At 33.5% G+C, this 12,519-nt stretch overlaps 1 protein-coding gene across 3 annotated transcripts in view; it reads left to right on the top strand.

Moving 5' to 3' along the window:
* Window positions 1–12,519, top strand: part of LOC128997966 (centaurin-gamma-1A) — a 172,780-nt gene that overhangs the window by 106,884 nt on the left and 53,377 nt on the right. The window contains exon 1 of one of the 3 annotated variants that reach the window (XM_054423838.1): window positions 1,214–1,373. The exons of the other annotated variants lie outside the window; for them this stretch is intronic. Within the exon in view, the coding sequence (XP_054279813.1) occupies window positions 1,214–1,373 (160 nt within the window). Of the gene's footprint in view, window positions 1–1,213; window positions 1,374–12,519 lie in introns of those variants that run through there. 3 annotated transcript variants of the gene reach the window in all.

Below are 12,519 nucleotides of genomic sequence, written 5' to 3'. Positions count from 1 at the left end.
TTTTTAACTCTCCAACTGTCTCGGGATTCCATTGGCGAGGTATTTTGTACCTTGTTTTGTTGGCGAGGGCGTGATTTAATATTAAAATACCCGCAGAACGCAGACCCTTGTACATAGGCCTACTCTGACTCGCCAACTTTGCTTTTTAAATATTTACACACTTTTCATCATATTTATGCTTCATTTCATCGTGCAGTTTTGAAAAGCTACATTTGATATAGTACCTTCCTTCATTCATTTAAGATTAATTTAAATTAGAGTATATTGTTTTGTTTTGTCATTGGCTATTACTGAGGTCGATACTTTGATTGTTTGACATATTTAAACTATTTTGAAGTATTTTAACCACTGTGAATTATGATTGTTATGCTTAAACTAATCGTTGTGAAATCACTGCAAAGTTTCGAAGGATCTCGTGTATGTAAAAAGTTAAAGCATTTCACCATGAAACGGTTATTACAAAATGAACGTACATCGTTGGGTAATTAGTTACGACAGTTTTTATATTTTTGTCAGCAGGCAGTGACGGCAACCTTTTATCCTGGAGATAAGTTATCTCTGAGATTATGCTGATAAGAGATAAGAGAGATCCCTCCTTCAGGATCAATAAACAAACAGTCGCGTTCGCTTTTCGTCGACACAACACGCGGGCATTTGATCAGGAATAGAAGCGCAGGGAAGCAAAATATGACTGGGGAAGTACCTTAACTAAAAGGCTAACCTAAATCTTGTTCTTGCTTGTTGCATATTTTATTATTGTACGACTTGAAAACTCATTCAGAAATCTGGTTTACGGCCTATGATATTTCATTATGTTTTATACCTATCAAAGCTTAATCCTAAATGGATTCGTTAAGTTAAGGGAATTTACTATAAATATTCGCAGCATCTAAACCAACATAAATACAAAACTACCTTTTGTGAAAAATATTCAATTCCTTCTTGGGTAAATGAAAAAAGTATCCATTCATTGATCGTATGAAAAATAAACACCTAAAAAATTGAAACTGAAAGGTTACTTTTATCATTTTTACTAACTTACATGTTTAATTAGATTGTTATCGATTACATCGTACGGTTTCTTCGATTTTGCATACCCGAACTTTATAAATTTACAACACTTCATTAAACAACTGTATCCTGTAACCTAATAGAGACTTATGAACTGAATTATCGATAGCTTTGGTGTCTAAAAGACAAAGAACGTATTGTGATGTTAGCTACCAAATGGTTGGTGCCAGCGACTCCCCCTGCCAGGAAGCCCTCAGACAAGCCCAAGGAACCCCAGGAGTCCTTCCTGAGGTCCTTGAGGCGACGGTCGCTGCGGGTGAAGAGGTCCAAGTCCTTGGTGGTCCAGGAGAAGAGAAAATCTGGTAAGGATATAAATACTCTGGTAAAATAAGTAATCATAAGTCTCGCCACTACCATGTTAATCATCGAGCCTAATGTGAAATGTTAATTAATTATGGTCCTTCGAGCCGTTTTCTTCTTCTATGCATAAATACTTTTAGTGACTATTTTTATAGTTGGACTATAACACGTAGACAATATTTCTCTCCAATCACATATTCAATATACTGGATTCATTTTATAGTTATTGTAGACATTTGATTACAACTTTATTATTACTACAAATGTTCAAATTGTTTTTTCATACAACAAACCACTAATAGAACACGTAATAGTTTAAACTTTTATCAGTGAAGATTGAAATTGTATTTTATGCTTTGAAAGAGACCTGAGTTGTTTTTAGATCTTGGATGTATCCCTAAATATATACCATAATTATGGTAAATAGTATTTTTTTAATATTCTAGATGGAAAAATGACTTAAGTACATATCAAAAAGTGAACGTTGCGTGGTATCTTGACTGGTATGCATGTTGTTATAGTATTTACCTGCAGTGTATATAATTTAGATTAGCTAATCCAACTGCATTTTTATAGTAGATATAGTCACACCTAAATTAATTTGATAATAACGTTATATATGATTTAGCTATTGCAATACGAATAGCAGAAAGAATATCAACATCACTACAAAGAAAATAACTTGTATCAGCAATCTGACACATACTCTCTCCCTTTAGCTTGTCAACAACCTTTAACGTGGTTAAGCGGTGGAAGTACAGTAACTATGTTACAGTTACAATAACTTTTGAACCACAATTTTTACGGGAATAGGATTTGTACCATTTTGTTTAGAATTTAAAGCACTATAACATACTAAAGTTTTATCAAAATCGTTAGGGCCATTTTCTAGAATATCCAATCATTGCGTTATTTTACGGGGTTTTATGGGAATATTACCATTAAAAAACAAATTCAAAGAAATTAAAGAAACTCCTTGAGTTACCATGGATAACGTTAATATTGGTAATATATAATTGTTAATATTGGTAACTACATACCAAATTTCGTCAAAATCAGCCAACAGGTGTGGTCTGTAGCTCTTTACACATCCACACATACAGTCACTCACACCTACACATCAAGACATCACTTCGAAAACCACTTTTTGGGCTCAGGATTATCCACTCAAAACTGAAACTCGAAAATGTTGACGAAAATAATGCGTTCTACATACTATGTTTAGGGGGGGGGGGAGTAACATCTGAATTAAAGCATTACTTCAACAAACTAAAATGTTATGTCGCAATCATGTACCTATTTACGGTTTCTACGATTTAACAACTCAATGCCATTTGTATCGGTGTAGATTTATTGTTATCAACACTTCAAAATGTAATTTGTCACGCCTTCAGTATACGTTACTAATATACTGCAATGAAAACACCAGAAGTATTAGTTATTCCTTTGTTTCATTATTAACCAAATTCAAATTGTTGAATTTTTAATATATTTGCTGTCATGTGACTATGAAATAGCAATAATACTGGAAGATACTTCCAATTTGTAACATTATGTTTCAAATTACTAAGATATTTGTGATTTAATTACAATCTTTACAAGATAATTACTTAGAGTAGCGTCACTGTTCTCTGTACTCCGCCCACAGTAACTTGACGATCATCATCAGCATGTGAACTGATGATCGATCATGATATGTCACTCCACGGACGTCATCAGTGTTATGTTTCTGCTGAGCCGTCTTGACCGCTTCACTTTCTGCTGACTATCTGTAGTCAAGCAACCATATTGTGCTATTGGTATTTTATATTAATTTCTGTTTGTTGTAAGAATTAAACATTATTGAAAAGCCTCGGAAATTTGTCTCAAGAGTAATTTGGGAGGTTATAGCTGTTTTAGTCGTATTTATTTTGAGTATTCAAACCAGTGATGGAGGCAGCCTGATAAGAATGTTGTTTTGGTAAGATATAAAGTGTTGAAATTGTATAAATAATTATTACTGAGTTTTATGTTTGTATTTGAGTAAATTAAGGATGCATGTATTTACTCTTTGAACGAATTGTAGTTTTGGCGTCTGGGGATCCTTAAATGAAAACATGAAAATTGTCTCAGTCAGACCCTCGTCACCATAAAGACTGAAGATTACTAGCGTAGGTAAATTATAAGAAAAAAATAATGAAATCCCCCAATCAAGTATTGTTTTCCAACTCATATAGGCGCTATTTCGGCATCTAAAGAGACGAGAAGGACTAGGAAAGTCAACTCCGGTATCGCTATAGACGCAGGTATGGGCCCAACGAATTTCTTTACTATAAACATCAATAGAGGCATTCTATTGTTCTCAAGTCGAATCTATCAATATTTTCAAATTGGGTCCTGGCAGCTTTACTTTTAGTTCCGTTTCGCAACAAGAAAGCAGATGTTCGGCAGATGTTTTTCTGAATCTTTCTCAATCTATTGTGTTTCCGGGCCTTAGCACCCTCTAAGATTGAGTCATCGTACAAATTCAGATCACTAGATTTTGCCGATTATATTGGAAAGCACTGATTTTACCGAATGCTTTAAATCATACATTAAACCATTACCTACCATTAATTACCCATTACCTATGCATTTATTTAATTACTAACTTTTATATTACTGTCAACTCGTTTAAATTTTACACCCACAATTCGTTTACGAGTTTAAACTTTTTGTTTGCCTTGATATAATAATTTACTTGTGATATTAGTTTTCGCGATTCGTAACTATCAATCACATTATTTTTAACTAATATGTATATAAACTTGAGAGACGGGCAGCCGAGAATATTAGATTCGGTCATCGCTATGATTTCGACATTTTAAAACTCAAAATAATTTTCCCTTAAAGTCACCATACTGACGCATATATTCGACTGTTTGAGCAATGCACCTTTGTGTATACTCAGTCTCTAAACTTATTAAAACGATAGTTTTTTCTATCGCAAAACTAATGTATAACATTGCTACGAAACGATTAAATGGACAGGTTTGATATTTAGCACAAAGATAGTCGATGGAATCATCTGATCATTCAACCACGTCAGAGTTATCTCCAGCCTAAGTAACATGGGGTTTATTTACTGGACATTCATCGGATGTAGTTATATGACTATATAACAATTAAGCTCAAACAACGAATTCGACACATCAGTTTTGAACCAGCATGAAATTAGACGAACGATATTGAACTTAAATAACAAGTCTAGCAAATATTAACCAAATATTATCACGGAAATTTATATAACTTCCCAGAAAACATTTTGCGGTCTTAAGATGGTGTCACGAATTTATATATGCATATTGCAACAACTTAAGCCACCTAAAAGCCCCAATGATTAGGGAATCTGCCTGTATAAATCAAAAGTCTTATTTTACTGTGAGTTGAGATACATTTGTATTCCTTTACCTGGGTCAATTAGCTATTGGTTTTTGTTGAAATACCGTAAATTCCATGGAGTACTATTTATATTATTTCTTAATTTATCATATCTTAGTAAAATTGGAATCATTGGTTGTGCGTATAAAGGAAATAAAATACTAAAAATATTACCAAAATAACATAGAAGCATGTATACTGACCAATGAAGAAGAGTATGCATAGACTTAAGTCCAAACAGAAGTTTCTTTCCCTGTGGTTTCGTATCATACAATCCACTCACTCGACTATTCATTGTAGATAGCAATACCTAACAAAGGACTTTGCTACAATCAATCTAAAGATTGCAGATTTTCTATTGGAATCGATAGAGTGTGATGTAAACAAAAACTGCAATTCGCCCAAACCTCAGTTTGGCTTACCCCATGGCCGATGACCTTTTACTGGATTCGCTTTCTCATCGATTCGTCACCCCGCAACTGTTCGCCGATGTAACACAAGTCTCATGGAATGGTAATGGTGGCGAAATTATACACCTCTTGCAGCAAATCTGCGCACTCGGCTAGAACAGTGCTTTAGATCGTAAGGATGTTTTCATGAAGATTCAAATGTCGACACAACACTGGAAATGTATGCAAGTTTGCGGCTTCGATGTCCGAAAATTTAGAGACATTTTAGCTTACGATAAACAGTAAGCCTACTCCGTTCCTCACAAGTTTTATTTTTCAAGTATAATATAAAACCAATTCCTATGGGTGCACATTTTTGAGTGAGTTGCTTGTCTAGTGGGTAGCTTCTCGGACTGCATTTAAGTTCAGTAATTTTTTATACAGATTTAATCCCTTGCACACCAAAATCTGCTTACGGAAAAATAAAAAAAACATGTATTCTCAACCGCGAGTTTTCGAATCTCATAGCTTGCTGACACTATCAATCAGTAATAAAATCATATTTTTAAACCCATACTGTACTGAACTTCGATAAATGTACGTGTGATATTTAGGATTGGGAATGCGATAAACTCACGTTGGTTGGAATACGTACATTAAAAGGCACACATATTTTAAATAGAAATATTAATAGCACATTTTTATCTTAGTTACAAAAAAATGGAAACGTTACATTGACGAAGACTTTCCTTCCAAATAATGAGCCTTTGACGTTAGGAAATTCCAGGAGTTTTACCAGCTTTTGTGGGCGTAATAAGAACAACCAGGAATTTCATAATTAAATACAGTAGGGTATACGTACACATAATTTGATATTTTGTAACAGGGTTGGTCGTAATTTTCTGTCAGTCTTCCATGAAAGCTTTAGAAAAGTATGTTTGAAAATGAACTGTATTTTTTAAATGAGAAAGCAAAATTTTATATTTCTCTTTTAAATTACTAATATCCTTAAAATAACTGTAATTGCCGATTTAAGTGCATATACCATAAAGTTGTGTAATATAAATCAGCTGCAATTAAAAACACGTGTTAACTAGATTAGCCGTTAATTTAGCCCAAAGCAAATCATTTAACAAACAAACAATGCAAACCAATTACTATTCAATGTACCATTCAATATTGGGACGGTACAATGTATACAGGGTTAGGCAGGCCGTACACATACTTTTACGGGAGTTCGTGTTCACTTAGAAACGCGAAATAACATTATTTCCCTCTAAACCACATACGAAGAATCCATTTAAAATTCTTAAAACATGATCCAAGCACAGGGTGTTCCAGAAATGAAGTTCACGGGTTCGAATTTCGAAATTTCCGTAAGGCAACCAATATCTCATTGTAATTTTTTAAAGGTCCTACTTAGAGCAACATTTTGGTGAAAACAGAACTTAATTATCTCAATTAGTTTCAAATAGCGGCCATTTTTGTGAGTTTTTCGCGAATTGATGTAATACCCTGTATTTTCGAAATCGCTTAACATTTTTACGTTCTGATTGAGGATTCGTAATCCTGGTAAAAACCACTTTACAGTGACGTGTCACATGCAACAATTTTCATAGTGATAATTTTTGTAATGTTGGTAGCCCTGTAAATAAAAAGAAAATCAAATTGCAACATATGTTAAATAGAATATCATTTAAGCGTCTTTTAAGATTAACAACTTTCCAATTTACACCTACTGTCTATTTATTTTATTATTTGAGTAATCACTCAAAAACTAAGTTTTCCCATATAAAATGCATGTTATTTTCAAAAGCCTGAAACTAAAACTAAAACAAAACTGTTATTATTTCACCTTTTAGGTGAAAACGTACTCCCGTAAAAGTATGTGTACGGGTGGTCTAACTCACCCTGTCACTGTATCTTGAATTTTTTTTTGTATAGACTATGTATGTATTTTACTATACACGATTTATAATATATAATAAGTGTTCTTGGTCACTGACTCTTGGTCTATATGACTCCTACGGCATGTTTTGAAGCTGTACATTTTTGTATTAAAATTTTATTTATATGTATTTCTTATCTTGTTTTGCTAGGCACGTGTCTCAACAGTGATTTTCCATTCTAGTTTTGTCAGATTTTGGCATAATATTATGTTGCACATTAGCTACAGGTCTATATTATAACTGTATAGGATGTGCTTTGCATTGGGATCGTAGCTCGCGTATTCTTTACAATTTATTTAAAATCAAAGAAATAAATGGCTAGAATTATGATTCTAATAGTGAAATAAATGGTATGATTTACTTGTCATTCATAAACTGGCAAAGCTTTTTTTATTCACGTAAAATTTTTAAGACTCTAATTCGCTGCAAATTTTAAACCAATTAAAAAATATTATAATTATTATTTAAAAGTAATATTTCGCACTTAAAGGTTTTTACGTCGAAGATCTGTGATAAGAGTATTTCTAAATAAAAAATAAAAAACTAGTCATATGGATAATTAACGAATACAGTAATACCTAGACTTAAATTCTTATTAACTTGGTTTAGACTTTTTGGTTACCATCAATAGCATATTTTTACAGACAAATTTAAAGTTTCTGCGATTACAGATTTGCGAAGGTGGTTAGCCTGAACGCCGCTAGGTATCAGCGCTGTGTCAGTTTATTGCAAAACCTGATATTGACAAATTATTTGAAACCTTATCCAGGTGATTATAATCAGTGTGCTTCATTAAATTACCCATCATGCAGTTCATTTTGTACGTATAATAAAGTTATATTCGTCGCTGTGATATTATGACAAATAGTACTTACTGTATGTAAAATCATTATGAATTTGAAAAATTACAAGAATTAACACTTTTAAAGATGTTATGTTCGATGTATATCCGAAATCATCGATGTCTAAACAAACAAAATACAACTTAACCTCAAGCTATGTGAATCAATTTCAACAGAATCACTTTGCACTTAAACTTGACAACCTTAAGTAACAGTCTACGAACTGTTCGGACAACTATTTGACCAATTTTTTGCACTCAAACGTCAAATCGTTACTCACGTGTTCTATGGGATGCAATTTTATTATTGTTTATCGTAGTGGTAACACGATTACAACCTTTCTAGATGGAGAAACATATGAGACAGAAATAGTTATACCGTATTTAGTATCATAGCTTTGACTGTGGATAACACTAAAAATTCCACTTCCATTTTCAAGCTGTTCACAGTTATTCTAAAATAAAAATGAACGTAAATCAAATAAGCCCTTGTAAAGTTCTGGTTTACGACGAGCATATCAACTGTTTTAACCAAGATAACTTTATAGAACAATTTATTGTAAGCTATACTATATTTGTATGTCACATCAACCCGGTGTCACTGTAACGAACATAAATCAGGAGATATAATTTTAGATACCGGTAGTAGCACAGTCTATAAGTGGCTCGTTCAACTGTGTTATTGTTTAGGGGGAAAATAGTCACAGCTGGTCTGTCCCCGTACATATGTATTCACTTCCTGGACTAACATAGATGTCTACTTCAGTATCCTAAAGTAAATGATTATAGCCATAATATAATAGTTTGTCCAAACAGTTATGGAGCTATTGTAAATATAGATATAATACACAATCAATTGTCCGTTACGCCTACTTAATAAAATAAAACAATACTTGCTTTTATTAGTAACTTACTTACATCAACGCTGAACAAAAATGTTTGCGTTCTTTAATTAACACCCTCTATATTCTTTTTCAGGTAAACACCCATATACCTTTATTTAATATATAGATCGTTGTAATATATATATTGAGCTTTACGAAAACCGAACAGTTGGCGAAGAAAGTAAAACCAGTACAGCAGCTTCAATCCACCGCACCTGCTCCGTAGACTTGCGGGTGCCCTTATAAACGTTCTTTTTCGTTACTGTAATATCCAAATTCGTAACGGTTAAGGATATTATTTTTAAATTTATACTCAGTCTTAACGAATATATTTTGACTTTCACGAACAAAGTTTTGACAAAGATAAGGGACAAAGTTCATGGCGTAAAAATCCTCCCTCGTTAGCGACGAATTAAAACAAAAAAGTACAGTCACCCACCCTTGAGGAACCCCGTAAAGCTAAGGGGTGAGTAGTGAGTGCTAGGTTATTGATTTCTTCTCGACAAGTCTACAAGTGTAGTACACAGCAGGCGAAGCAACTTGTGAAGTGAGTTGAACAACTCGTTAAAGAAGTACGGGTTCCGAACGCCCGTCCTAACTTTGAAAGCCACAGTGGATTACCCGTTAAATAAACTCTCGCTTTCTTATTGTTTTCGCTTTATTGAGCAATACTCGCTTTGGTGAGTCTGTAGTTTAGTCGGCAGCGCGACGAACTGTGTAATCAAGTCAGTGACGTGGGTTCATATATCGACAACACTTACAATTTATCAACAAAATTAAATTGTGTAATCATAATTGTGTAGTAATTGTAGTGTGTTTGCACTATAACGGCTCACTTATTGCGTTGCTTGATAAGTTCAAGAAAAAGGCCTTTGAGAATCTGGGGGCGGGAAAATGCAGGGTTAAGACGCAAAAATATAATTAAGAGTCCTTGGAGCCTAGACGTTCGAACTCGTAAAACAAATAAAGAACTACAAACAAAATTTATAATCCCACAGTATACTAGATATTTAAATTACAATCACTCTGGTGTTTCAAAAAATATTTTTGGACCCAAGGACTCTTAAGTAGATTTAAATTAATCAAGAGGTGTCTAACACAAGTTTTGTTTGTGCCACTTGAAATTTAGTTTAATAAAAAGTTTGGAACTTGAAAGGCTAGTTGTGGTAGTGCGGTTTTTATAGTGAACCTATAAAAGGATAGCAGAGTGACAAGTGGATTTAGCCTATATTCTACAACATTTTATTCTGTTGCGCTGAAACACTGAAGTTTTTCTTTTTAAGTTTGATCATGTCACTTGGCTTGTTTGGATTTATCACCTGAGGACGGAGTAAAATTCAAATTCATGAAACGGTGTAAAAAATTCTCTCCGCCGCAATAGGATATTATCAGCTGTTTTGAACGCAATTAATTTAAGTATCGTTATCAGGAAGGGTTCGAATCCACTTCTTTGGACCCTAGTGCAAAATTGCTACTTCTGGTTTTGTTAATCAACGGTTAAATTAATTTAAGAAAATGACTTAGTCTCGAGCTTAAACACATTTTCCTGTTTGAAAACCTATTTTCAACCCGTGGGATAAACTATAGTTTCGTTACTAATCATATCGTAAATATATTAAATAATTTTAACACTGAATGTGGTACATTATATGAGCACAATGTAGACGTGAGAAGATCTTGTTATGGATCAGCTGATTACAGAGAGAAGATTGCAAATTAATAACCCAATGATAAATGACATCTGGGTCCCCGAATCTGTTATTAAATATTCAATAGGTATTATCATAATTCAAATACTAAGTGAAAATATTAGAATATAGACTTTAAAAATGTTATGGATGTTAAGTATGTCATTCATTTGGAAGGCTGAAATTGAAGGAACAGATATTTTAGTGGTTCTGTATTAAGATCTTATAGAGCTCCTCACGTCCCTCAAAGTTTCTGCATATCCCTCTCTTATGTCAAATTGTACAGTTTTAATAAATTGCTAAAGTTCGTCGATACTTTTAGTAGATATGTTGTATGTTATGTGTGTTATTCCGTGCACCTAATACCAATTGAAATTTACTTATATTTTAGTTTTGGGAGCTATCGAACAATTTACTTCGTTTATTTTACTTAACTTCTAACTACACAACGTATTAGTTTGGAATGTTTAAGGAAGTGTTGCAAACCTATACAGTAAACAAACTTGTGGAGGGTTTCCTTTGCTCGAAGTCATGGTCAATACCATTACTCACAACTCCAAAACTCGTTAATCTTTAAATGTATAATACATATATAATACGGGTTTATTGCCTGTAAACAATTGAATCCCCATTTTCAACAAAATCGCCGAAAATCTAACTTGACGATTGTGTAAGCTTGACTATGTTGGGATTGTAACATTGTTCCTGTAGAATGAACACTCGAGTCAGTATTTTATCACAATACAGTTGGAATTTATACACAAACAGTTTGGAATACATACAACAAATAATTGTACCAATAAAATACTTTTACCGTCCTTCTGCTTATACCAGTTGCGTGTTATAGTGGTGTAGATATTGTGAAGTACCGTGTTTTACATACGTCGGTGCCACAATACCTGTAGGTCGATGAAGCATAACGCCACTACAATACACCAAACATTACAGCATTGTTTAGAATGTTACTACGGTGTTCAGGTGAGAATAGCGCGTAGTAGCTTTGTCAGTGGCCTCTTTTTAATCCAACAGAAATGCGTTATCGTAAGTAATTTATCTAAATATCCACACTCATAAGAGTAAGCTTCTCTTGGAAAATGTCTTAAGGTTGTAAAAAATAAAATGTTATCCAAAGAAGTAATGTTTGACTAATTTTCATGTTTTTAATCCTTAGAGAGACAAGTCTGTGGTATTATACCAACCTTACCGATAAATCTACTTCCAAATAAGATTTTAATTAATGGTCGGACTATGGGAACAGGGGTTTATAAAACAGGGAGGTTTTATGGGGTAAAAATTGGTTTTCTTATTTTTCCAAACCATTTTGTAGAACAAAAAATCTAATTATAAAATCTAATCTAGATTAAAAATCCAATAATTTAGAATACTGAAGCGTTATTATAGACCAAATGGTTTGGTACGGAGAAAATTATTTTTTTTTTTTATTCCTATGTTATTCTTATGGAGCGGTTGTTCTTATGGGAAACTGTTGTAGTTTGCTTGTTTATGAACATATTTCGATCAAATTTGGAAGTTGACTTTATTTCTTACTAAACTACCGGTATTAACATTTGACAAATAAAATCACCTTTTACCCTCCCTTTTACAGCAAATCTTGGTACTCGTTAAACTGATTCTATTTATATAGTGAATAATTGTGATATTTGTAAGGAGACATTTTAGTGTGAATCTAATCAGTCAAATGGAAATTGGCTTAGTCTGCAGGTTTGCTGCGGTGGGGGTATTATATTGTCTCACGATTAACCCAAAACCCCTCCAGATTTCCTGGGGGCTTTGAGTGAAGGAGCGGCCATACGGTTCTATTGCTAGTTGAAAGGTCCCAATTGATGTCAATTGATGTTCGTTAAGCGGCGATCACCAAGTGTGATGTCACATCCCAGATTCACCTGCTTAAACAGATCACAATAGTATCACGCTATGTGTCCTTTATACTCACGTGGGTAGAGTAGGGTCCTTGAACATTGAAATAGCTGGTAGAGG

Source organism: Macrosteles quadrilineatus, unplaced genomic scaffold (assembly GCF_028750875.1).
Source record: "Macrosteles quadrilineatus isolate MER2022 unplaced genomic scaffold, UCM_ALF_1.0 Scaffold_7__1_contigs__length_78375512, whole genome shotgun sequence".
NCBI lineage: Eukaryota > Metazoa > Arthropoda > Insecta > Hemiptera > Cicadellidae > Macrosteles > Macrosteles quadrilineatus.
Note: the sequence above shows the minus strand (reverse complement) of the source record. Positions and strands in the feature narration are given on the sequence as shown.